This window comes from Nicotiana sylvestris, chromosome 3, assembly GCF_000393655.2.
Source record: "Nicotiana sylvestris chromosome 3, ASM39365v2, whole genome shotgun sequence".
Taxonomy (NCBI): domain Eukaryota; kingdom Viridiplantae; phylum Streptophyta; class Magnoliopsida; order Solanales; family Solanaceae; genus Nicotiana; species Nicotiana sylvestris.
The window spans coordinates 163,180,512-163,206,912 of NC_091059.1; the positions used below are offsets into that span (position 1 = coordinate 163,180,512).

At 36.7% G+C, this 26,401-nt stretch overlaps 1 protein-coding gene across 2 annotated transcripts; it reads right to left on the minus strand.

Moving 5' to 3' along the window:
- Nucleotides 1–289: 289 nt before the first annotated feature.
- LOC104213615 (probable cyclic nucleotide-gated ion channel 20, chloroplastic) lies at nucleotides 290–25,870 on the minus strand. Of its 2 annotated transcripts, none has more exons than XM_009763147.2 (13): nucleotides 25,661–25,869; nucleotides 23,866–24,385; nucleotides 22,218–22,409; nucleotides 20,902–21,000; nucleotides 19,897–20,034; nucleotides 19,335–19,583; nucleotides 18,845–19,105; nucleotides 14,567–14,712; nucleotides 13,999–14,076; nucleotides 7,271–7,400; nucleotides 4,743–4,989; nucleotides 1,612–1,774; nucleotides 290–560 (listed from the first exon to the last, which is right to left on the minus strand). In XM_009763147.2, exons 2-13 carry the CDS (start codon nucleotides 24,367–24,369, stop codon nucleotides 464–466), a joined length of 2,304 nt encoding a protein of 767 aa, XP_009761449.1. In that variant the 5' UTR covers nucleotides 24,370–24,385; nucleotides 25,661–25,869; the 3' UTR covers nucleotides 290–463. The 2 variants fall into 2 exon arrangements, with proteins under 2 accessions (XP_009761449.1, XP_009761450.1); XM_009763148.1 differs by lacking the exon at nucleotides 290–560 and adding an exon at nucleotides 840–1,494 and having other exon boundaries at nucleotides 25,661–25,870.
- Between the last annotated feature and the right edge of the window lie 531 nt (nucleotides 25,871–26,401).

A 26,401-nucleotide genomic window follows, 5' to 3' on the forward strand; every position in this document is an offset into this window, starting at 1 on the left:
GTTTTACGCTTTAGGTTTCTCTTCCTTTCATTGTTCTAGCTCGAATTTGTTTGGGTTTGCATCACTACAGTCTGGGATGTTACACATATAGATGAGCTGGGCAAGTGTTGTACTTCAAATATTCAATAAGTTCCTGAAGATATTCGAACTTCTGTATGGCTCTCTAGTCTACGCAATTTGTTCATTCATCAAGTGTATTACATCACATCATCCATCTTCACACACCACTGAAGAAAACAGATTATTTTTTTCATCAACATATTTTTTTAAACATTATAAACCATTCATCTGGGGTTAATATATTGGTTATTTAAATACAAAGTTTCATTCCTATTCTGATTACAACTACTATATATTACATACAAAACGTAGAAATAGATATACAGACAAACAATTTGTACATTTTTAAAAGTTTATTCAGAAGAACTAATGAATTATACTAAAGTAGTTTAAGATTGATATATTAGTATCGGGGGCTGGAAGAGTCTGCTCGGCTTTGACGTTTCTTCTTGCATCTCCAGGCAAGTTGTACCGGCTGCCGGCCATATGGAGATCCATACCTGAAATATCCCTTCTTTATATATTTTACATGCTACTATAAAGACTATCAGCTATTTATTAAATAGTGTCCAAGCTGAAAGATGGCAAAAAAGATAAGAGCATCAAACAACAAGAAAACAAAAATATAGAGAATAGCATCATAAATCTTCTTCCTCCAATTTAAAGCTTTACATCTAACTCCAGCCACTGGTTAGTCCATGATACCAGCAAATCCATTGCAATCTCGCCTCAACCTCCCCCTCCCCCCCCCCACCCCCCCCAAAAAAAAAAAACCCACCAATAATAAAAACATCACTCAAAGCAAAAGATGAACATAGAAGAGAGCAAAAAACTTTCATAAGGTAATGCTTCCAGCCTATGATATATCAGAAAAGGGAAATGCGGAGCAGAAACAAAGAGACGAGAAATAAGGGAAACAGGGCATTCTGTTATGAGGAAGAAGAGGGGCAGAAGTATAACGTTCTGGATTGTCCACAAGGATAGCTTAAAAAGATAACATAGCATTCCACAAATTTTTGAACAACTAAGATGATAACTTCCTCCAGTTGGTGTCGAGTCTCCACATCAGCTAAGGGATGGGGGAATTGGTCTCTTTATATGGCTTGGCAATCCTCACCTCGTGAACTAGCTTTTGGGGTTGAGTTAGTCCCAACGTCCATTTCTTTATCAGTTGGAGAGAATACAATTATACTAGACTAAGTGTCGTTCTAGTTCTGCAGAATGATAAAGATTATGGCTTTGTTGGTGGTCAGGAATGAAAGTAGAAAGAAACCGGAATGGGTTTTAATCAGTGACATTAGCTTGAGTAAAGGCTTAATGACTTGGAATCACCACCTAACTTTAAAACATATACATGTAAATCTGGCATGATCATCTCCAGAGAGGCCCTTCTAGTTGATCTTCTCATATCTTGTCTGCTTTACAAATCTGACACTACAGGTAGAGCCATGAAAAATCATGCCACATTATTTTGTTTATCACCACGTATCGAGTGTTTTCAACAAAACAAATAGATGGATTGGAGATTCAGTAGCTATAAATTTAAATTACCTTATGGCACCTTGAACAGGTGGACTCCTCGAGAATCTTGCGAAAAGATTGGTGACTTCTTTAAGATCTGCAGCTCGTAATATAAAGGCTTCAACATTTGTTAGGCACCTAACTAGTCTGTTGCTCAGCAATCTGTGTCCTGGAATTCTGATCTTTTTTCCATCTGCAAGGACAAAATGAAAAGCGACGATAGGAAATCATTACAATATGTATTTCAAATTCACAACTCTACCTCTTCCAAGACTGGAAAAATTACTTGGAGATTATCAAAGTGTTAGACAGCCCATCCGATAAACTGGTAGACTAAAGGCAGCAATGTTTTAAGTTTTTACCACTCTTCATATGGTTTTCAATTATATTCAATAAAAATTGCGTAAGCTTAACTTCATTAAACAGGGGTCACCTCTGTGATTACACTGATTGATAGTTCACAGCAAATACTTATCTGAAAATCAAAACCATCAAATGTAGACATATAAACGACATACTTATTGACCCTGACATTCTTATGACACTGAATGTCCATCCTCTCAACACCAAAAATTTCGACAAAATCCAACTTTTGACATTTCCAGTTTATCTAGTCTGATGTAACATGTAAGAGAGCCAAACCTTGGTGAACCATATATGATATAAAGCTTCCAAATGATAAAACAAAAAAGAAAGGTGGGGAAGAGGGGGGGGGGTAGTCAATTTTCTAGTTTGTATATCGGCTTTATATCAAGCACAAGACAAGAAAAGCATCAATCCAGGGACGTTTGCATTATAATTATGTCGTATAAACTTCATAGTCTACACATTTGTCCTAGTATAAGACCAAAATAAGAACAAGAAAAAAGAGTTGTTTCATAAGGACGGACAAAATCCATAAGTCCTGCAAGACACTGATAAGTTGGATTTGTACCAATTTATTCTCGACTTTACTTGCACTTGTTATGTCTTTGAGTGATAATTATTGCCAAATCTTATGACTTTTGTATGGTTTCAGGAAATAATGTGCTGACAAGGTGGAAGAGTCCAAAAGATGGAAAAAACACCACCACCAACCACAACTATGCCTCAGTCCCAAATAAGTTAGAGAAAAGTCACTCAAAAAGACTGGACACAAAATGAGAAGCAAAGCACAAGGCGACTTGCAGTCTGCAGGTGATAAGTGTGGAGCACATAACATAGCCGGCAAGACTGGTCAAGATGAGAATCCAGTGGCCGCAATACCAGAGTCACCAGGCCATTTCTGCGGAACACTCGAAGACATCATGCGGACCGCAGCATCTTGTGCCGTCCGCATTTTCTCCCGAAGGGCATTCTTGGGAACATTTGGTAAGAAGTTGCCCTAAACTATAAATAGGTAGTATTAGGTCATTTTGAATATCTGCTAGAGCAAGCTTGAGGGAGCACTTTCAACCTCTCTACACCATGGAATGAAGAATTAGAGCTACACTTTTGAGAGATTTATTTACTTTTATCTCCTTTTTTTTTAATAACCATGGCGTCCGGGACAACTTGCATGCACCTCAACTAATTCCACGGAATACTTGTCACCTCCCACCAGCAACATATATCAGGTAACTCCGTCCAGCAAGGCTTAGACATATGAGAAGAAATCACCTAATGTTTTTGCCTCTACTGGGATTTGAACCTAAGACCTCATGGTTCTAACTCACTTTATTGACCACTAGGCCACACCCTTCAGTGCAACCTTTATCTCCTTTCTTTATTTCCTCATTTTGTATTGATAAATTTGGTATAAATTTTGTGGGTTGGACAACCTTGATGGGAGCTATGGTGCTCGGACTCTCTGAAAATGTCGTTGCGTGTGTGCCGGATCCTCCAAAAGTAATGAATTTTTGGAGGATCCGATATGGGTACGGCAGCAGTTTGGAGAGTCCGCGCAACATAGGTTGGGAGGCATTGTTGATTTGGGTTTTGATTAGCTTAATTTCCACCTTGTGTATTTATTGACTTCTTGATTATTGATGAGTGGGTCTTTTGATTATTTGATTATTCTGGCTTTATATTGATTCCAAAGGGAGTAGCTAACCCTAAGACATCCTCAAATTGCCTTGATTTGCCTTGGGAAAGGGAATTAGGGTTGAGTTTGGAGTTATCAACAAGAATTTTAGGTTACTTAAGGTATTAATTAAACCTAGTCTATTGATAGAGGTTAGGGATAACTCATTCATGCTTGTAGACAAAATTGGAATGTGCTTGATGCAACTTGGTTAGGGACAATTAACCGAGTTAGACTAGCTAATTTATTTGGAAACAATTAGTAGGTAACCAAGAATCTATTAGATGTTTGGAAATACTAATGGGCAATTGATATCCAAGGCTAATGACATTGACCTAGGTTTGATTAGTAAGGTTTAATTAAGACACTTGGATGGAATTGAGCTAGTTGAGACTCCAAGTCCCAATCCCATGTTCTCCCTTGCTTGTGAGCCATTACTTACTTTCCCTTTTAATCTTAAAACATTTCCACATTTGATATCTCAAACAACAATGATTAATTGCAAATTTGGTGTTTCTCATGGAACAGTACTCTATCCGTTCACTTTATTGTTTGAAATGATGAGTACGCTTGCTAGGCAAGACATGGCAATGCTTCAGCTTATGGAGGACAAGGCCCTTTATAGGAGGTTTTGGAGGACGAGAATTTGGGTAGAAGGTCAGATAGTCGAGCGTTTTCCATGTCCATAACAGTAGTATTAGTGTTAGTCTTGTATTTTCTTAGTCGTAGATTTTTGTTACTAGTTGTTGTTTCTTTGCTTCAATCTTTTTATAACTTGATAGCTCATGTTACTGCTTGTTGCTATTGCTTCGTTTTTCATCTTTCTTTGAGCCAAGGGTCCATCAGAAACAACCTCCCTATCTTCTCTAGGTAGGGTAAGGTCTGCGTACACGCTACCCTCCCCAGTCCTCACTTGTGGGACTCAACTGAGTTTGTTGTTGTTGTTGCTGCTGCTAGTGCAATTAGTTGCCTCAAAAGCTTTGTCAAGTTTTTTCTTCTTACACTGTTCCAATGAACATTGTCTTATCTAATAACCATAAATTTAGAGCCAACATTATATCATGCATATATACCAAAAATTAATGCACCCACAAGACAATCTTTAAATATCTGTAATCACCTCTGTTTATAGAAGAATGCTCAAGGCACCATGTGAGGAGTTCTTCCCCACAGGCATCCCCTTCAGACAAGGAGGCCACATTTCCATCTTCTCCAATGCTTTCCATCTTACCCCGAATTATGAAAACCATCTTGTCAACCAGACCACCACGGTATAAAACTTTGCTTCCTGCTATGTATGTTTTCAGTCTCAATCTCTCACAGATAGCATCTAAGATGGGTTCATCGAGAAGTGCAAATATCTGGACCTGCAAATCAATAACATAATGTGAAAGGCATGACCGAAGTATCCAAAAATATATGTTCAGTATAAAGAGCCATTTACTACCAGTAGCATGAAGTTGTTGAAGGAAGAGATCAAATATTATCTGTTTTAATAAATGGACAAATTAAAATTTGCATGGCTAAAATAATGTGTATTTTAATGTGTCAGAATTCCCACATAAGTTGTGGATGGGAGATTTGGTCTCATTCTATGGTCTTGGACAATCCTCCCCTCAAGAGCTAGCTTAGTTGAGCTAAGCCTTAGATCCATTTCTTTATCGTAATGCGCATAACAAAATCAGTCCTTAACCCTTGCACCTCCACACAATCACCACATTCATACCTTATCCCTATCCCCAGCCACCCATACCCAAACTTGCTCTATAAAGACCCCTACTGATCATTCTCCCAAACTGCCATCTATTTGTTCCTTCTAAATTTGTTGCATCTACCTAATTGGGTAGTGTTCTTTTGTTCCCAATTTCCCTCACAACAAAAATTGATCCTAACTGTTTATTCCAATTCCCACACCATGTGCCACCTAGAGAATCGGCCAATTGGGTTTCTACATAATAGATTCATCCAGTACATTTTCTGAAAGCCTTTCCTTCGATAACATGGCAGGTGCTAAAGAAAATGAATATGAAAACAACAACCTTGCAAAGCTCCTTTAAGTGAGCAAAGAACATACACAATTACCAAACAATACCAAAAGTAAAAACAAGAACAAGTCCAATTAAACTGCCAGAGTCCAGAGACCAAAATCCAAAGGAAGTGATGCTAAGCAAAAAAGAATATTCAGGCAGCACTCCGGTCTCCTCTCTTGTGCTTGTTTTCATCATTAGTCTTAGTCCTTTTGTGCTTGTTTTCACCAGTACTCTTAGTCCTTTTCAAACTTGATTCACCAAATTTCCAGGTTTCCCTCTTCTTTCAGATCTAAGCTATTCTTCAAGGTTTTGTATCTTTGTGACGAGTAAAATCACTGAAATTCCCCAGGTTTTTGGGGTTCTTGTGTTCTCTCCACATTGCATCAACTAGTTCGCTCTCATTGCTCTTCAAAGATATGATAGCAGAAATTCTTCTTGAGAAACAGAAGGAAAACCGAAAAGCATTGCATTGTCTCCCTAGCATCACACCATCACCTCCCTTAGATCTCACATCAAAAGCATTCTTTGTGCCAGTACAATGTTATCCTTCCAAAGCACATCTCAAGGAATGCATCTTCCTTCCCTCTTCCTTCACCACCTTTACCCATCCTTCCTACTAAGAATAAAATGTGATTGCATGTTATGTGGTTCTTCTATACTAATATACCTGGGTCGTACAGTTCTCGCCAAAATAGCACCATTAATCGCAGACTAGAGTAAATGTGCAGGACAAAGGATCTATTTGAATTTTTTTGAAATAGTGGTGAAAACACCATTATCTCAGACTTGAGATGATATGTGCAAACCAGAGGATTTATTAAGGATGAACATAATTTACAAACAATTATGTATTTATATGTGCAAATAACAATGATCGTAATGATATGAACAACAAGAACAATAAGAATAAAAATGGTGATACAGATAATGATTATTACAATCTTAATCTTAATGACAAATATAAAATCATAATTGTGATACGAATAATTTTTTGATGAAGCATATTAATGACAACAATCAACACAATCATAGTGAAAGGTATGAAGCAGTATTGGTGCTTTCATGTTCAATTTATAGATTTGGTGTAAAAAAAATAACATCAGTGTGTATAGAGGGATGAGATAATTTGATAAACGAGTTGTGGTTAAGCCATATATCCATTTTGTACATGCTTGTCACTATTATTGATGAAGGAATTTTTACTTCTCTGGGAAAAAAAGATCATCACAATCATAACATAATTCAAAGTGACCTAAGATAGTTCAGACTTCAGAGCACATATCATGTCAGACTTGCTGAGAAGGCAAGCTTTGATGGAAGGACAAAGTTTCCCTGATGTTACAAGTTCCAAGCTTCCAATCAACGAATCTCTTCCATGCTGGGGAAGGTTAAACAACTTAAATCTAACCCAAACCAGGAAGCCCCTTTTTCCCTGTCAGTTCAATTTGGTTAAACTAGATTAACAAAAAGTTGAAATGTTTCACAATCTAAACCTTGATTGGCTAGACTCAATGATTCCATCACAATATATGTCTGCAAGTGAGCTCGTCTATGAAAAGCATGAGAAATAAGAGAATAAAGAGAAAAATGATCCAAATGATAGTCCAGTGAAATTCACCTTTTTGATGAATCTAAAAAGATGTCTCCTAATATCTCTTTGAACATCTTCGGGAAGATTCTCTAGTAGCATTTCTTCGTTGACCCCTCTGGTAGCTGCCCAATTATATCTCTCAGCCTCTAGAACTCGCCTACAAGGGAGAGGATCATGCCTTTAGGTTTCCTTGTAGTGCAGTAATGAGAAAGATTTCAATAAAAGCTCATTTCTAGGACGCATGGTAGTTTCTCATTTTGGATACATTGATCATATTGCTGATGCTTTAATTCGCAAGAATAAAAGAAATACAATGACAGCCTCTTCTATATTTCTTGAACAATTAATAGGAAGCTTCAGCGTGGTCCATTTAGGAAAATGCCCTCGCATTACAGCTCTCCTAGAATCAATCTATCTCGGGGTCTTTCACTTAGAAGTAGAGATACAGTCGTTACTCAATTTCCAAAAGTACAATAGTTTTGTCCATATAATTTTTGATATTCTTACTATCATTAGAGAGTTAATAGCTATCCAAGACTCGGAGGTGGAAAGGGTAGTCCAATTTTTACAAAATCATTTGTAAGCTTTTGACTGAAAGATTTGAAGGTGATGCACAAGTTGGTTGATAGACATCAGATGGATTTCACTGAGGGGAGGCAGATCATAGGTGCTTGCCTTATAGCTAATGAGTGTGCAGATACCAGATTAAAAAGTAAATAGCCTGGAATTCCATGCAAGTTGGTATTGAAAATGCATATGACCGTGTGAACTGGGATTTCCAACTGCACTGTCCTTAAGGGCATGGGATTTGGAAGGGAATGGATCAAATGGATATTCTTTTGTATCAGCACGGTAAGATTTTTCCTATGCGCTTCTTCCCTTCACAAAGTGGTATTAGATAAGGAGATCCTTTCTCTTTTTTCCTGTTCCTACTGGTCATGAAGTTCAGCAGAATGAAAAGAATAGCCAGTCATAATGGTTGGATAAAGGGTTTTAAAGTAGCTAGCAGTAAGACCCACAATATGGAAATCTCACATTTGTGTATGCTGATTATACATTAGTATTATATGATGGCATGGAACAAATAAGGCATTTAAGGCCGATAGCAACTGGTTTTAAAGTAAAATATGTAGATTTTGAGAACAAGAAAAGACTTCTCGTATTTCTGTGTGTGTTTACATCCTATGAGCAATGCTAATTAAAGAAATAAAATAAATATATATAATCAAATAAAATCAAATATACTAAATATAATCAAATCTCTTGAAATTATGTTGATCAACAATCTCCTAAATATAATCAAATCTCGTTGAATCATGCTAATCAACAGTCTCCCTCAAGTTGGTGCAAAGATGTCGCACATGCCCAACTTGCAACTCAATATATGGAAAGTTCGCTTGTTGAGACCTTTGGTAAACACATCAGCTAGTTGTTTTTTCGATGGCACATGAAATAAACTCAAGACACCAGTTTTTCTTTGATGAAGTGTCAATCAATTTCCACATGCTTTGTTCGGTCATGGTGGACTGGATTATGAGTTATATTGATGGCAGCCTTATTGTCACAGTACAAGGAAAGTTTTCCTTTTTCAAACATTCTCAATTCCTCTAGTAGCTTTTGTAGCCAAAGCAGTTCGCAAAAATCCTAGGCCATAGCTCTATATTCTATCTCCGCACTTGATCTAGCAACTACACTTTGCTTCTTGCTTCTCCAAGTAACCAAGTTTCCTCATACGAGCATACAATAACCGGATGTAGATCATCTTGTCATCTAGAGATCCAGCCAATTCGCGTCTGTAAAGGATTCTATTTGGAAGAAAGGTAGACCTTTCCCTGGAGTAGACTTCAGATACCGCAAAATGCAAAAGACCGCTTGAATATGAGGATCTCGAGGATCATGCATGAACTGACTCACCAGGCTAAATAAATAGGCTATGTTTGGTCTAGTGTGGGAGAGATAAATGAGTCTTCCAACCAACCTCTGATATCTCTCCTTATTAACTGACTCTCCAACTACGCTTTGTAACTTGTGATGCTTTCAATAGGCGATTCTGCGGGTCTGCAACCTGCCATACGAGTTTCTCTCAAAAGATCCAGAATATACTTCCTTTGAAGATTAAATATTCCTCTTTTTGATCTAGCAACCTCAATTCCCAATAAGTGCTGCAATTTTCCTAGATTTTTGATCTCAAATTCATGTGTCACCAACTTCTTCAATCGGACCATCTCCTATTTGTCATCTCCTTGCATTACTATGCCATCAACATAAACTATGAGAAGAGTGAGTTTACTCGTTTGATGTCATAAGAAGAGGGTGTGATCAGCATTACTTTGTTGGTAATCGAAGGAGATTATTGGTTTGCAGAATCTGTCAAACCAAGCTTTGGGGGATTGCTTCAATCTGCATACATTTCCTTGACATTCTTCACATCAAAGTGTTGCAAGACCCAATCAAGATTAATTGCACAAGACAAAAGAATTCTAATAGTGTTCATCTTAGCAATATAGGCAAATGTCTCTTAATAATCCACTCCATAAGTCTTAGTGAATCCCTTAGCCAGTAATCTTACTTTGAGTTTTTCAATTGAGCCATCAGCTTTGTTCTTCGTAGTGAAGACCTATTTGCAGCCAACCAACTTCTTGTCGGTGGTGAAGTGGCAAGTTCCCAAGTGTCATTTTTTGACAAGGCCTTCATTTCTTCAATCATAACTTGCTTCCATTTGGAATCTGCAAAAGATGTCCTCCAATTTTGAGGAAGACATAGAAGAAATAGACAAGGCAAAGGCTCTATAGGAAGGAGACAAAGAATTATAGAAGACAAAATTAGATAAAGGGTGTTTGGTGGTGCAAGATCTAACTCGTTTTCTGTGAGCAATAAGCACATCTAACTCATTAGGAAATGTAGATAACTCACCAATAAAAGAAGGTTCAGCTTTAGTAGATTGCATGATGGCTTCTTCTGCTTTATTTCTTCTTGAGTAAGTTTTCAAATCAGGCCTATCCAAACGCCATTCAAATCAGGCCTATTCAAACGCCCAATAGTCTCCCCCTGAATTCTCTCTAATTTCACTTTCCCATATGACAATGTCATCAAGAGGTCCAGTAATGGAACAAGATAGAATCACCTCTTCCTCCTTACTGCTCTCCCCATGAAGAGGTGATGAGGTAATACTAAATAGAGCTCAGATTCTCAAAAGGCAACATCCATGCTAACAAAAGATCTCCTAGATGAAGGATGATAACATTTGTAACCTTTCTGTGCGGGAGAATACCCGATGCAAGCACACTTTATAGCTATAGGATCAAGTTTCCCAGAATTCCTAGTATGGACAAAGCAAACACACCCAAACACCTTTGGAGGAACAATATATTCATTCTTACCCTTTAAAACTTCCAGAGGACTTTGAAAATTGAGGGTTTAAAGTGGCGTTCTGTTGATAAGATAGGTAGTCACTAGAATAACATCCCCAGTAAGGTTTTGGTAGATGCATGGTGAACATAAGAGATCCTGCTACTTCTATCAAATGTCTATTTTTTCTTTCAATGACCCCAATTTGTGTACTAGTGTAAGGACAACTAGTCTGATAGACAATCACATTAGACTCCAATAAGCACTAAATCTTTTATCCATGTATTCGCTGCCATTGTTAGTTCTCAAGATTTTTATTTTGGTATCAAATTGAGTACAAATCATCTTATGAAATGACTGAAAACAAGATAAAACTTCACTTTTGGCTTTTAACAAATACACCAAAGTCATCCTAGTGCAGCAATCAATGAAAGTGACAAACCATCGACTACTAGTCAAAGAAACAGTTTAGGTAAGACCCCATACATCAGAATGAATAGTCATAAACAGAATTCTGCTTCTATTATCACTCACGGGATAAGAGTTCCTAGTATGCTTGACATATTTACATGCATCACAGAACAAAAATTCAAATTGAGTCCTTGAAAACAAATCGGGATATAACTTCTTCAAAACAAAGGATGATGGGTGTCTTAACCGTCTATGTCACCGTATTATTTCTTGGTTGATATTTTTATGTCCCTAAAAAGGCTTGACCAGAGTTTTGAATTCCATCTAATATATAAAAGTCATCACGCAATCTACCACTGCCAAACTTTTCCTTGTTTGAAATCCTGAAAAATACAATGATCGAGAAATAACTCGATTTGACAGTTTAGAACTTTGCTGATGGCACTAACAGATAAAAGATTGACAGAGAACTCAGGGACATGGAGCACGAATGATAGTTTAATATTAGGAATACAAATGACAGAACATGTTCTAGAGATAGGTGTTAAAGAACCATTAGCTATTTTAACATTTATCTCCTTTGAAACATGGAGAATAGTTTTGAATGCCTTTAGAAGAGCTTGTCACATGTCTATTTGCACCAGAATCAACAATCCAAGAATTAAGGTGAGCAGCAAAGGTAGTACCTCATTGCACATAATTGGATGTGGCAACATTAGCAAAGTCAAGTTTGGCTAGGAGGCGACGAAAAAGTTGAATTTCATCCGAAGACAAGATTTCTCCAGAAACTGCCTCCTTGAATGTCTCCATATCTTCTGCCCAATCAGAAGGAAATCTAAAGAAATTGCTCAAAAATAATCCTCCTCGACAGAACCTTAAACTCTGGTGAACGAAAAAATCAAAACTGGTAGGGACAGGCTCGGAATGTTCCAGCTATCCCAACAGAAAAGAACGACCAGAAGGAGTTTGTGTTGCGGACGACCACCAAGAGAGAGAAAACTCGGACCTCTTTGAAAAAACGGAACCCTAGTGCTGCGAGGGAGATAACTCACCTCAAAAAGGCTGCAATGGCTCTAATACCATGTAGATTTTGAGAAGAAGAAAAACCTTCTTGTATTTCTATGTGTGTTTACATAGCTGAGCAAGGGAATTAATACAAAGCTCCTACTGCTAATTATAAATCTATACAATCAATCCAGCTATCAAATCAAATCAAACAAAAACAAATCTCCTAAATACAATCAAATCTCCTGAAATCATGCTAATCAACAATCTCCTAAATATAATCAAATTTCATTTAATCATGCTAATCAACACAGTATGGCCTAAAAGTAAATTGGAGAAAAAGTTTTATGTTTTCTGTGAACCCATTGCAGACTGTTTCAATACTTGTTGGTATACTAGACTGCCAAGTTGATTCTCCACCAACTAGCTATTTGGGTCTTCCCTTGGGTATAAATCGCATGAAATATGGAAAGGAATGATAGAAAGATCCAAGATGTGAGAAAAGATTAGCATGATGGAAACGTCAATCTCTTTCTGGGCGATCAACTAATTCTGATCAACAGTGTGTTGCACTCAATGCCAACTTATGTGATGTAACTATTCCCCTTACCGGCCAATGTGGAGAAAAGACTGGATATTGTGAGGAGAAACTTCCTCACAATATGGAACACTACAGAGAACTCAATGGGTGTAATACTTGGGATGCAGATGGAGTTACATAAGATTACAGAGAGCTCCAATAGGTGTAACACTTAGGATGCAGGACAAAAGAAGGGAAACAAGACAAGTGCACATTGAAATAAGTGGGGAAGGAAGAATGAACTTTATGTCCTTGAAACTCACAAGGGCATGAAAACCTTTCTCTGTTAATTCTCAAAATTCAACTCTAATTAAGTTAAACAATAAAAGTGTATTTGGACATCCAACTATAAGACTCACTAGCCAGAGAGGACTATCAAGGATATGATTATAAGTTAGTAAGGACTATTAACTTAGTTAGATATTTAGACAAGAAACAACCATGCAACATCTCATAAAACTAAAATTTACATCAAACAATTGTCGAGTTTCCACATTGGGTGGGGTGTGGGTACTTGGTCTCCTTATATAGTATTGGGCAATCCTCAACTTAAGAGCTAGCTTTTTTGGTTGAGTTAGTCCCAAGATCCATTTTCTTATCATCCCATCAAAGCCAAGCAATTCCAATTCACGGTTTACCAGATGTTAGGCCCCAATCTTATATCACCCACGCTCTAGATGTCCCATCCTGGGCATGCGCATGCACGCGTGCCGGAGGGAGGTGTTACGGGTTGAGTTCCCTCATCCTGTAGATGTGGATATTTGGTCTCTTTATATGGTATTAAGCAATTCTCACCTCATAAGCTAACTTTTGGGGTTGAGTTAGGCCAAAGATCCATTTTCTTATAAAAAAATCAATTAGAAATAGACTTAATTTGAGCTTCCTGCACCGGCAACCCACATGACTAAACATACAGAACATAAAGCCAGATTGAGCTAAATAAATAGAATCTTAATAATTCTTTAACTGTGATATCCTAGACAGTGGAATGCAGAGTCGAAACAGAAACTTTTAAGTATTTCAATTCAAGCTTTGACTGGGGTCCAGAACAAATGAAGTATGAAGATAGCATGGGCGGAGCTAGGGAGTGCAAGGGGGTTCATCTGAAACCCTTAGACGGAAAATTACATTATATATACAAGGTTAAACTTATTTTTTATGTATATATAATAGATATTGAAACCCCTTGGAAGCTTCGTGTGTGTACTTTTTTATATTTTGAATCCCCTTGGTGAAAATCCTGGCTCCACAACGGGAAAATAGGTGTAAGATATGATGATGCATAGCAGATCAGGCATGCCCTCAAATACCCAAGCCAGGGATGCAATCAATCTATACAGGTAAATTAAGGAGAAGAAGAACTTCAGATAATAGAAGTTAGATGTCAAGAAACAAGAGCATCAAAGGCTACCTTCTTAGTTCTTCTGGAAAGCGCCTATGGCTCATCCATTGTCCAACATCACGACGCCTGAGAGACATTTCTAACCTCCTGCAGAGAAAAATAATGCTCATCAACAGTTGCCCAAAAAGTGGTGCACAATCAAGACAAAGGACATACTAACAAATCAAACAATTACATTCAAGTAAGAGAACGTTAACCATATTATACAATAAGACTGGTGAACAATGTATTAAAATTTCCACACAACCAAATAGTTTTGTTATCCAAAAATGTTCCTCCAAGCATTTCCTTCTTCAATTTCCCTCACATAACTAATCTTTTTTTTGAGAAGAGGCAAAGACTTCATGTTTCAGTTAAGAGATATTGTTACAAAATACTTATGTATAACTCTTGTGGCAGATTAATATAGTTACACTCCCTCACAATATATTTCTTCTGCTAACTAGTAGCATTTCCGGAACAGAAAAACTGAATAGAAAACATGTTTATCCACAATCATTAAATACATTTCATTAAAAATAGGCCTCCTTGGCATACACAAAAACTGATCTAGTTTATTTAGAATAGTAAAATGTACCTGCGATTTAGAGACTGCTGAAAGCTCTGCATATTTCCAATCAGGAGTGCAAAAAGTAGGAGTCCCGTTCCGATGATAGCAATTGTGAAAACAACTTCCAACAGAAAATAACTCGGGACTTGATTGCCAGCCAGTGTACTAATTTGCTTTGTAAATACACCATTTAAAAATTATGGGTCGAAAAATATAATTTCCACATTAAGTGACACTAGTAACTTAGTGAATGCAATGTACAAAGCTCCTGGGTTGGCTCATGATCGGATGAAATTGCATTGATATTATTCTGCCAAGAGATGCTCAATCAAAGATGGGTTTTTAATGCTTGCGTAAATTTCTGACTTGATTACTTTAATTATGTAGGAGAGAAGAAAAATTACAACATTGAGCAAAAAAGAAGAGTATAAGCAGAAGAGCACACTGCTGCAGCACTATGAGTTTAGCTGCTGCGGCACAGGAAGAAACTAGGAAGAAAAAGGTTTTATTTTCAGCACTGCAGCACTGAAGAATTGCCACAGCACATCAATGACCCTGTATCAAAATTCAACACCAAAGCAGCATAAAGTCGCCAAGAAAGCCGTTCCACAACTTGCACCAAATTTTTCAAATTTTATCATATAAAGTCCTCAGACTTCTTGGCAACTTTCTTCCCCCTTGAGGAACATGCATTTCAACTTCCATAATATAAGGTCCTCAGACTTCTTGGGAACTTTACAGGGAGGAAGGTCTGAGAACAAAGCTTTCTGTTCTAGTTCTTCATTTCTTTTTCTTTCCCTCTTTTTGAATTCTTCATGATTCTTTGTAACACTACAATGGTAAGTGTTAACACTATTTAGGTTGGGAATAAATGAATCCTTTTGCTTAAATCTAAGGTTTAACTAATAGATCTTCACTTTTGCTTTCATGAAATGGTATATCTATGCTTGTCAAACTTGTTATATGCAATATCTATGTTAAATGTGGTGAGAACCCAAAGTATGTTGATGGAGTCGTGTTGAAACAAGATCTTCAGTGTGGCATGCAAGTTTTAAGATCTAAACTGAAATGGCGTCTTTGAACCAAGAGTATCTAGAATAGGCAATTCAGCGAAAAGGACATTGCATATATAGGACGGTTACCATTTTAAGAAAGCTAGTGTGATGGTGCTTCTTGCGTTGTGAAGGATCTATGGATATAAATTACCAAGGAGAACTTATAAGCTTAGAAAATTCATAATTACCAATTGTACCTCAAAAGGACAATCTTACTTCAGAGAAATAATTAAATGCAGTTCATGCTTATTAACCATAGATTTGAGCATTAGATGAAACAGATTTCAGAACATTATTTATCATTGATAAACTTCTTAACCCTGACTCAGTTTCATCTCAAGTGTGAGTAAACTATTTCACTTGTCGTAGATCCACCTTTTCACTACCAAATCGATCTCTCAGATAATGCATATAACAACATTGCTTTGATTGTGTGTGTATACATACATACATATCTGTCTCTATATATAAAGATATATATAAGGGAAAAAGGTCAAATTTGTCCCTCTACTTTAGAAAATTATCCACGTTTATCCCTAATTCTACTATTGGTCCAAATTTATATATATGGGAAAAAGGCCAAATTTGTCCCTCTACTTTAGAAAATTATCCACATTTATCCCTAATTTTACTATTGGTCCAAATTCGTCCCTACCGTTAAGAAAGTAGACAAACATATCCCCAACCCCTAACAGTTGTCCATTGTGGCAAGGGACCCAGTCAATAAAAAATGCCACGTAATTATTTTTTTATTTTTTTTCTTTCTCCTTTTCCCTACAATCAGAATCTATCCCCTTTCTCTCCCTTGCCCTCTACCATTATTTACCTTCCCTTTCACCCCACCCATCTCCATGGATGGCAAAACCACATAGAACCATTACTTGTCAAACAAAAATACTACCGTAATCAATTAAAAAATGGGCAAAATCACAGCCCATACATTTACCTTCTCCATTGACACTTGAAAACAACTAGAACCCTTTTTCTTTCACTATTTTCAGATTTCCAAAGCTCCATTCTTCCGTTTTTTATACTAATCTAGACATATCGGTAACACCGAGAAAAGAAAAAAACAAGAATCAAAAGAAAAAAGTGATAGAAAAAATTGGAAAGTTTTAATTTTGTAATCTAAAAATGCAGGTAAGAGACTAAAAAGGAAAATTTGGTGTTAAGATAATGGTGAGTGAATATGGTGTATTAATACTACACAGTTTATTAGCAAGCAAGCAATTTTAATTATTGAGTCCTTTTTTGTTTTAGCAAACAGTGAAGGCCAGCGATTTTAACAAATGAAGACGAAGGAAGGTTGAAAATGGTGGTGGAAGGTTGTCTCAGTGTGGTTTCAAGGCAGAGGACGATGGTTCAACCCTTCAAGGCGCCGCCACAAAGTACTAAATACCCAGTTCTTTCATGGGTTTAGTGGTTTAGGTTGATGTAACGGTGGAGGGCAAGGGATTAAGATGTTAGGTAGAAGAAGAGAAAAGAAAATTTAGAATTAATTATGTGGCATTTTTTATTGAGTGGGTCCCTTGCCACAGTGGACAGCCGTTAGGGTTGGGGATATGTTTGTCTACTTTCTTAATGGTAGGGACGAATTTGGACCGATAGTAGAATTAGGGATAAACGTGGATAATATGTTAAAGTAGAGGGACAAATTTAACCTTTTTCTCTATATAAAACCTAATTCTTGTGGGATCCACATCTTATTTAGATTATATTACTTGTAATGGCTAGTGTGTGCTCAAATCGCATCAACTTATCAAAGCTTGTTTTCTGGTATGAGAAACAGAGGAAAAAGACTAGTTGTTTTTCGGCTTGATGAGTAAACTTTTTCAAAACTTGTATAATGTGGAGCTCCAGAATTTCACTTCTTGAAGGGAGCCTTGGAGCAACAATAAAGTTGTCTCCATGTGACCGATCATGGGTTCGAACTGTGGAATCAGCCATTGCTGCTTGTATTAGGGTAGGATGCCTACATCACACCCCAAGCCCTTGGGTGTAGCCCTTTCCCGACCCTGCGTGAACACGGATGCTTCGTGCACTGGGCTGCTTATGATATGAAATTGTTCTTCAGCCTTGCAGTCTCAAATTCTCTTTGGTGAACTTTTCTTACATCCAACAAAAAAGAGAAAAAAAGTATACCCAAAATGCATGATGAAACTATGATTCCTTACACTGACACGAAGAAGAGACTAGAGAATCATGCACATCAGTATCAAAGTCAAGAAGTCAAATTAAGATATTGAAAACTCCTCAAAGACATCAAATTTATATAAGACGTAAAAAAGATTTTAAAAAAAGAAGAAGATAGGAGCATAATGAAACCACAAACACACACGAAATAGAATTATAAAATACTAATCATATCGGCTCGACTCCTGGTCTTACGTTTGGAAAATAGGGAAAGATAAAGAAAGGAAGGTAATTTCCCATCCCTTGTTTGATTTAAGGAAGTAAGTGGAAAGTGAGCTATAATTCCAGTTTGGGCCCAACAATTTCTGCACGCTTTACAAATGCTTTGGCACAAACTAAGAAACAATCACTCCAATGCGTAAATGGTTGAAAGTTCACATTGTCATCATCTTTGGTAAAATTAAATCCACCATGAATAATGATAAACAGAGGCAGATCCAGGATTATAACTTGATGGGTTTGACCTCTAAGGTTCTTAGCAATGAACTCATCATACTTCTAAAATTATGGGTTTAGATTAATATTTGTTGAAAATTTTGTGGGTTTTCATATAAAATCCATACTCCGCGTCGAAAATGCGAGATTTAGATGAACCTGGTGCCAAAGCATATCCGACCCTGATCATAAACAGCTCTACCGTAGTTTTTAGCAGATACACCCAATTTAGGTTTAATAATACATAGGTAATTTTATATTCCCTTCCTTCCTTGCCCTAGTTTATAAATATAGGGTAAAGGTATGACAATATCTGAACAGCTTATCATGCAATGCGGATCTAATCTAGAAGTCCCTACAAAACAACGAACCTTTTGCCTACCATAGAACTTGACCAAAACGTTGGGGGACACCTACGTTGTATTCCCAAAAAAAAAAAGTTAATAATTTTTTATTAAAGAAGTAGTCTTACTTAAATCTGGTGTCATATAGAAATATCAATAGCTCTGCAGCAAAACATACATAGATCCACTAGAGCATGTATACAAATTACATTTTTTTAACAGCTGGTATAGAAATAAGCAGATTATGTCCCACAATCATAAAGGCTGGGTAAATATACCTGGAAGCCCCAAAAGAATGAGTACACATATCTTGTGACAACATTCTGTTTGGTGGTGAGATCAACAGCTTGTTTATAGATCCCAAAGTCAAAACTACCTTCAGTAAAACAAGCAACTGCATCAGTATTGTTCTTCCACTGGTCCCATGTAATATCTGACCGAAACTTTGTGTAATCGGTGCCATGACCACAGTCTATGAACTCCATACACCTTTCTATGTTTGAGCTACGACAAGCACCTTGAAGGCATAGATTAACCCTCTAGAGATGGAGGAAAAAAGTTTAATCAGAGTATGTTTTGAAAACAAGGACAAGGAAACTTGTTGAAAGCACTTAATGATTTTCAATATATTTGTTTTATGCATGCCCTAAAACCCCTCTACCCGCAGAAGTCTACTAAGAAGTAGAAGTAATGGCTTCATAAACAATGATATAATTAAACTGAAGTAAGGAACAGAAAAACTAAGTACTGTGAAGAACAAGTTTTCACCTGTAAACCAAAAAGATACCACAATGAGCCCACTATATTGCTTGATACAACAATTATGAGAAGATTTATGACAAAAGTTGCCCATATTGACTCAAATATAAAACCACTTGGAGACTGGCCAGCAACCAAATAATAAATCCTGTACAACCTAGAATTGTACTGGAGTAGTATAGCTGCCCACAGTAGATTCTTCGTGTAATTTACCCCAGATGATCCAATAGACTTGGGTAAAACCAACAAAATGATGATCTGCACATAGCGGATATGTTAATTATACCTCAAAACCAACAAGTGGCAGAGAAGGCAACAAGGGAATTAACTTTACTAACAGCTGAACTCCTATGTTCAGGTTGGGTACAATAAAGTCAACATAAGGTTGTCCTACTACAATCAGCTAAAAAGTTGGTGTCATTGCGTTCATGGTGTACATAGAAGCACTTAGATATGCGAGAGAATTAACTTTTCATTACTAATTCTATCAGTATTGGCTCCTAGCATGTCTAATTATGGAGTACACAGAAATGTAGGTTAGAGAAACATAAGACAGGGAAGACACATTTACCTGAGGAAGTGGTAGTACGACAAAAAAGTCAACAACAAAGTATCCAGAAAGATAATTTATAGCAATCATTTTAGGGTGGTCAACCAGGTCACCTGCTCCCACCACCCTAGATTCAGGAACAACATAAGCTAAGCGGAACTGCAAAAAAATTGACATCATGTACCCGCACATTATAGAAATAATAAATAAGATGAACGAAAGTGAGTGTCAAACACTTGTCTCTATGCAGAAAAGTGGAAGTAACTAAAGTAAGGTCAACCAGCTTTTGATCTATTAACTATTTAGTTGTCACATTGAATTGACTAAGCATTAAATGGGATGCAGTAGAACTGCCAATATATATTTCTGGAATAGCTTTAATCTGCAGAAGAATAAAAATGTCATTATGGAGAAACAATATAGTACAATAACAATAACAACAAAAACAACAACGACCCAATAAAATCCTACAAGTGGGGTCTGGAGAGGGTACTGTGTATGCAGACCTTACCCCTACCCTGATGGGGCAGAGAGGTTATTTCCGATAGACTCTCGCTCAAGAAAACGAAAAAGACGAGAAAAGACAATATATCAGTACCGTCAACAGAAACCATAGAAATAATAACAACAACATAAGAATGAGAAAACACATGACATGCAATAACAATAACCAGTAAACAAGGCCCGGTGCTATGAAGAACAAAAGGATAGTGTGAACACAACATTAACCACTAGCCGTCTAAGATCAACCCTATCAAACTAGCCTCACCCCCGGTTCGAAGTAGAAAAAAGCTCGACTACCTCCTAACCTACAACCCTAATACTCGACCTCCATACCTTCCTATAATAGATAAATATTATAAAACCAACAACGAAATAACCAAAAAGCCAGTTATGCAGCCAGATCAGGAAAAGAAGAGTGCCAGATGACAACTCACATGGTGCACAAAGAATATTGCACAGGTAAATTGGTGTTGCTAATCAGAAAGAAAAAAGGATTCTGTAGAGAGAAATGGGAAATGTTACCTGAAGAAGAATGTGCATTAAGTAAATGATATCAGTGATGCTCCTCAAAATCACAATAATTTTTGTCATTTGCCAATTTAGCACTATGCATTTGTTCCCCTAGAATCATAACAAGAAGATGAATCTTTTAGAGAAAATTAATTCAATTGTAAACCTTGTTTATCATCTATAGAAGATTCTGGCACTATGAAAAAATTTCCAATGAGCAAGATAGAATAAAAATTCCCATGATACCTAATAAAAACAGACATTTTAGATTCAAGATTCATCGAAAGAAAGGAATATCTTGTCTGAACAATTATTTAAAGGAGTGATAGGTCTGAAGATCACAACATGCCTACAAAAGCATCTGACTTCTGCTTTAACAGTTTAAACTCTTAGCCTGAAATGCATAAAACCTCCGAGAATAACTTCAGTTCTAGAGATAATGGTCATTAATCTCAGGCATAAGAAAGTGGCTCTATGTTCTTGAGCTCAAAGTGGCTTAGAATGAAATAGATTTTCCATAGCATGATCTTGTCTAAGTATTGGAATGACAAACCTGTGTTACATAGCTAGTCAATACTGTTCATTTATTTCAGAGCAAACCTTTTGTAGTCTTTTATAATTGATAGGTCGTCTGCATGATAGTTAAAAGGGCAGTTCGGTGCATAAAGTATCTCGCATTCACGCAGGGTTCGGGAAAGGGGCGCACCCCAAAAGGTGTGACAGAGACAGCCTACCTGATGCAAGCATTAGTGGCTGCTTCCACCGCTCGAACCCGTGACTTATAGGTCACACGGAGACAACTTTACTATTGCTCTAATGAAAGTTATGTTCTTTATTATGCATGGTAATTGGAGTTATGATTCCTTCACAGTTTCTAGAATAGGAAGCTCATATAAAGCAACAATACAGAAAGGAAACTCTAATTTCAGTATGCACAAGGTGATGAGTGATCATTTTACATATTTGTATATGCCTGTCATGCTCACAAAAATTTCAGAAGGACAAACTTTCATTATATTAAATAATTCTGGTTCTGCAAAAGCTATCATTTCCTCACCAATCTATTCACTTCCTGCTTGAGAGAAACGAATTTGCACATCTTAGATAGTAGTATAACTTAATGGGTGAGAGACAGAATGACTTGATTCTTTCATATCCAGGTAAAAGCATGGCATATTATGTGCACTTTGGAAATATACTGCATGTACCTAGATCTAAGTAGCACAAGCTAAGTGACAGATTTTACACAAAAATATGTATGCCTTATCCTACATAACCAAATATAGAAGGAAAAGTAATTTTACTTTCATAGAACTACAAAAGAATACCTGTTGGACATTAAGCAAAAAGAAGAACAGGGGATCTATAAATAATGCAAATAGGCATGAGATGACAAAAAATTTGTTCCACTTCTGGACAATCTTCGCATGAGGATTCATGACACCAGGAATATATGGATACAAGAAAGAACAAGTTCTCTTCGCCCATCCTTTTGTATCTCCATACAGCATATTATGGAACTGTAGATAAGAACAATAAGAGCAAAACACGAGAATTTAGACAGCTTAACATCCAGTGCATCCTTTGAAATTCATAGGAAATGAGATAATACATCTAACAGCAACATCGGGATACCTCTAACAAAGCAAATCCAGAAAATTCAAAAAAAAAAAAAAAAGAATAAGAAGAAATAGGTGATGTAAATTCTCTACTTTTTGGTATACTTCTTGTACACGAGAGTTTTTTCTCCCTTTTGATTAATACAATTTACCTTATCAAAAAAAAAAAAAAAAAGAAGAAGAAGAAATAGGCCATAACACCATTGAAGCCTTCAGCGTGCACAGGCCCATGGAGTATTTAAGCTTAAAGTTTGCATCAATTGCCATGAGAACAGGACAACTCTATTCATCTCTTTCATTTCCTTTTCAGGAAATGACATGGAACACCATCTGCCAGAGCCTTAACTAACTTTGAGGAGGCAACCATTTTTACTCAAGACTTGCCATAACTATGGGGCGATGGAAAAAGTCTAGTTCATCCTCCCGAATGAAACAATGAAAGCATAATTGGAAGCAGCTTTAGACCACTTTTTTGGACAACAGATCTTATGCTACAGTATACTATTCATCTTTATCTACATAGAATACACACTCCCTTCTCATCCTTATAACATCTTGAGAATAATTGCAGGAAGTTGCTAGAACATCTTCCATTTCTATTTTCACCATTCGCACTACGCCAGAAAGACTATAATTAGCACAAACAAAGACATAATGGGTGGATGGGTGGAAGGGTGGAGTATTTTAATATTGGACTGTAAATCAGCGCTACCATATAATCATCCTTGTCAACTGTTAACAAAGCGACAAATATACTTACAATTGAACTTGCACTACAGTTTTTTTTATAACGTAAAGGTTGTCATTAAGTAAAGTACCAAGATGGTACACAAAAATACATGGCCAGAAGGATAAAAAATAGCCTATTATGTAATCCTCCCTAGAATATCTAGAAATCCAAGTATTGTTTCACATTTTCCAGTATACTACTCTTACACCAAAAACTTGCAAAATGTTTAAGCTGATGAATACAGACTAAAAATCTTATTTGAGATATGGACAAGGTCATTCGAATAAGGGATATTGGAACTGGGAACCACAAAGCTCTTTTAATTGCAAGAACCATAACCGAGAATAACACCAAAGTTTGAGCATTATGGATTCAAAAGTATATCATCAACTTGAATGCAAAAATAGGGAAACTTGATTGGACATGCACAGTTGTTTACAAAACAATAAAAACCCAACAAAAAGCGAAACTTCCTATGTGGCCAAAGGTGAAATTTTGACTATGCGAGATGATAAACCTTTGAAAATAGTGTGCAAGGTAGATAAAGCTAGAATGGGGGCTCTAAAAAAACACATCGCAGCAACATAGCTAGGAAGGCATACATTTAACTTGAGCAAAGTGCAATACCTGGTGATCAAACATATCTGCAGACTTCGAACTTTTTTTTTGTGCTTTCAAATGGTTATCAGTTGGGCATGTTGTGCAGTAAGGATCACTGCACATGCCCAGTTGACCGGACTTCAATAGATGTTCATTTTTTCCAGTGTAGTCATTATTAGTCCAACCATTTTGTTCTCCACTGCCAATTGAAGGATATTTTTCTGTTGTTGGCAGAGTTGGTTTGTGCACTACTGCAGTGGGAGTGGGCCGAGAGCTATTCTCAGGCTTGTGACTAATATATAATGGCCCGCTCATATGAACCAATGAAGTTCGTCCCTCACTTCTCAAAGGACCGGTATAGCCTACAAAACTACTATCATTTCCAAAGGAATCCATAGAGCTCATTGGCATTGATAAGGATGCACTCCTTGTCCTGTACGTAAAACGTTGATCTTGAAAGCCATCAATTTCATTAGACTGCGGATATGATGATGATAACATCGGCATCTCATCTATTTCAGAAGTTCCCATCCCTCAGATACTCAACCTACAAGAGGAAATTAGCAGCATTTTAATGAAGAAAAGCTTTTGTCATGAAGCTTGAAAGCTTAAAGAACAGAAGGTGCAAAATGACTTCACAAGTCTTTGTCAACAGAAACTACAAAATCCAACAAAGAAATAAAAGTTTGATGAGCACTCGAAACAAATTTCTGAAGTAAGCTGGATTAGTTAATGCAACTTAATAAAGCAAATTAGCAAATTTCCAGGACCTCAGGAGGAAAGCAGAAAACCACCATCCAAAGTGAACCAAAGTTTTCAGACAATAGCATATTGAGACAACTGTAAAAGCTGTATACGCAACAGAGATGAATAAGTAGTTGTGAGTGTGCATTCATCTCCTGAGACATATAGATCTGTATACTTCTGTTCAAATACTTCCAGTACTGGGAATTCATTATAATGCATTAAAATAGTAGTTTTCTTTAGAGGAAAAGGCTTGTATCAACAGAAAACCATAAGTTAGATTCATTATGAAATAAGTTATTATTCTTCTTAGTACTGTCACTCTAACTTCGCTTTCACTTCCAATACTATAAAAATGGATATCTAGCAGCTAAGCAGTGGCAGAACCAGAAATTTTGTACAAGGGGATTCAAAAAACGAAAAACGATATTACAGTTGGGATTTAAACCTATGGCCTAAAGCAACTTTTGAACCCCCTTCACTACAATACTTGAATTTTCCTTCATGTGAAGAGGATTCAACAGCTCACATATAACCAAAAAAAAGTTATTTTAACCCTATTTGCACACTGTAATTTTCAGACAACCCCCTTCACTCTACTTAGTTCCACCACTGCAGCTAATTAATTTAAATCTCCCTTCAGGTAGAAATTATATTCACATAGCTATTAGAGCATTTAATTTCAGGGTATGATATTATGAAACTTAAGAGACATAATTTGAGAGTATAATTATTTTGTCAAATTCATTATCTTCCAATCATATCCTCGTGTAATTTTTCTTGTAACATTAAAACATAGATATGTCAAGTTGTTTAGTTGTCTTTTGTTTTGCTCTCATAGAAATTTTAAGAAAAACTTTTTTGATCAATAACATGCTTCACTGAGGCTAATTTTACCTGTCGACATGCATTCCCAATAAAAATTAAAGAAAAAAGATTGACAAACATCAGAAAACATTTCACCTTCAACTGTAAGAAAAGGAATAGAGAAATATAATACCAAGAACCTCAAAGAAACGTGTCGAACAAGTAAAACCAAGTAAAGAAAAGCTATCTCTACTAAAGCAAGAAAGTAAACCTGATAGTTCCAGCTGAATTATGGGTTCAATGGGAAAAATCTGCTTCTTGTACTGGGAATTTCAGCAGAGAGACAGAGGAGAGAGTAGAGGAGTTGGTAGTAAATTACGAAAGAAAAGGAGCCGTAGAGAGGGAAAAGAAAAGGGACAACTTCAGAAGAGAGCGTTGAATTCATTTAATGTTTCCTTTCCTACTTTGGTCGTCCTCGACGACTCCGTGGTTTCACCGAAAATATAGATTTGTTGGAATTCTTTTTAGTTATTTGTCAAAATTGTACTAATTTTTTATACGGAAAAGTGCCTAAAATGTCCAACTATTACATTTGGTCTAATAATGACCTCATTCACTTATTTGGCCGAGGTGTTTCTGGATCACACATGCCCTTTAAATTAACATCCTACTTCAACTTTTAAATCAAAATTATTTTTAATGACGTGGTATGATATTATTAGTTGATTTAAAACCTACCCCAAATATATCCAACTCATCCACCCGTTTGAACCCGACCTGACCCAACGTATACATAACCCACTAAACCCTATAATCCATCAGCCAAATACGACTGAAGATCCCCCCATACAACTGAAACACCTCGGAAATTTAGGGTTCATGTTCTTCTTCTTCCCTTTGCCAATTCTGAAAATCAGAGTTCTTACATATTCTTCATCTAGGAAGATTGGCTTCAAAGAAGATGTAGATGGTGTAAACGTGCCTACTAATCTGCCTTATTCACCAAAGAAGC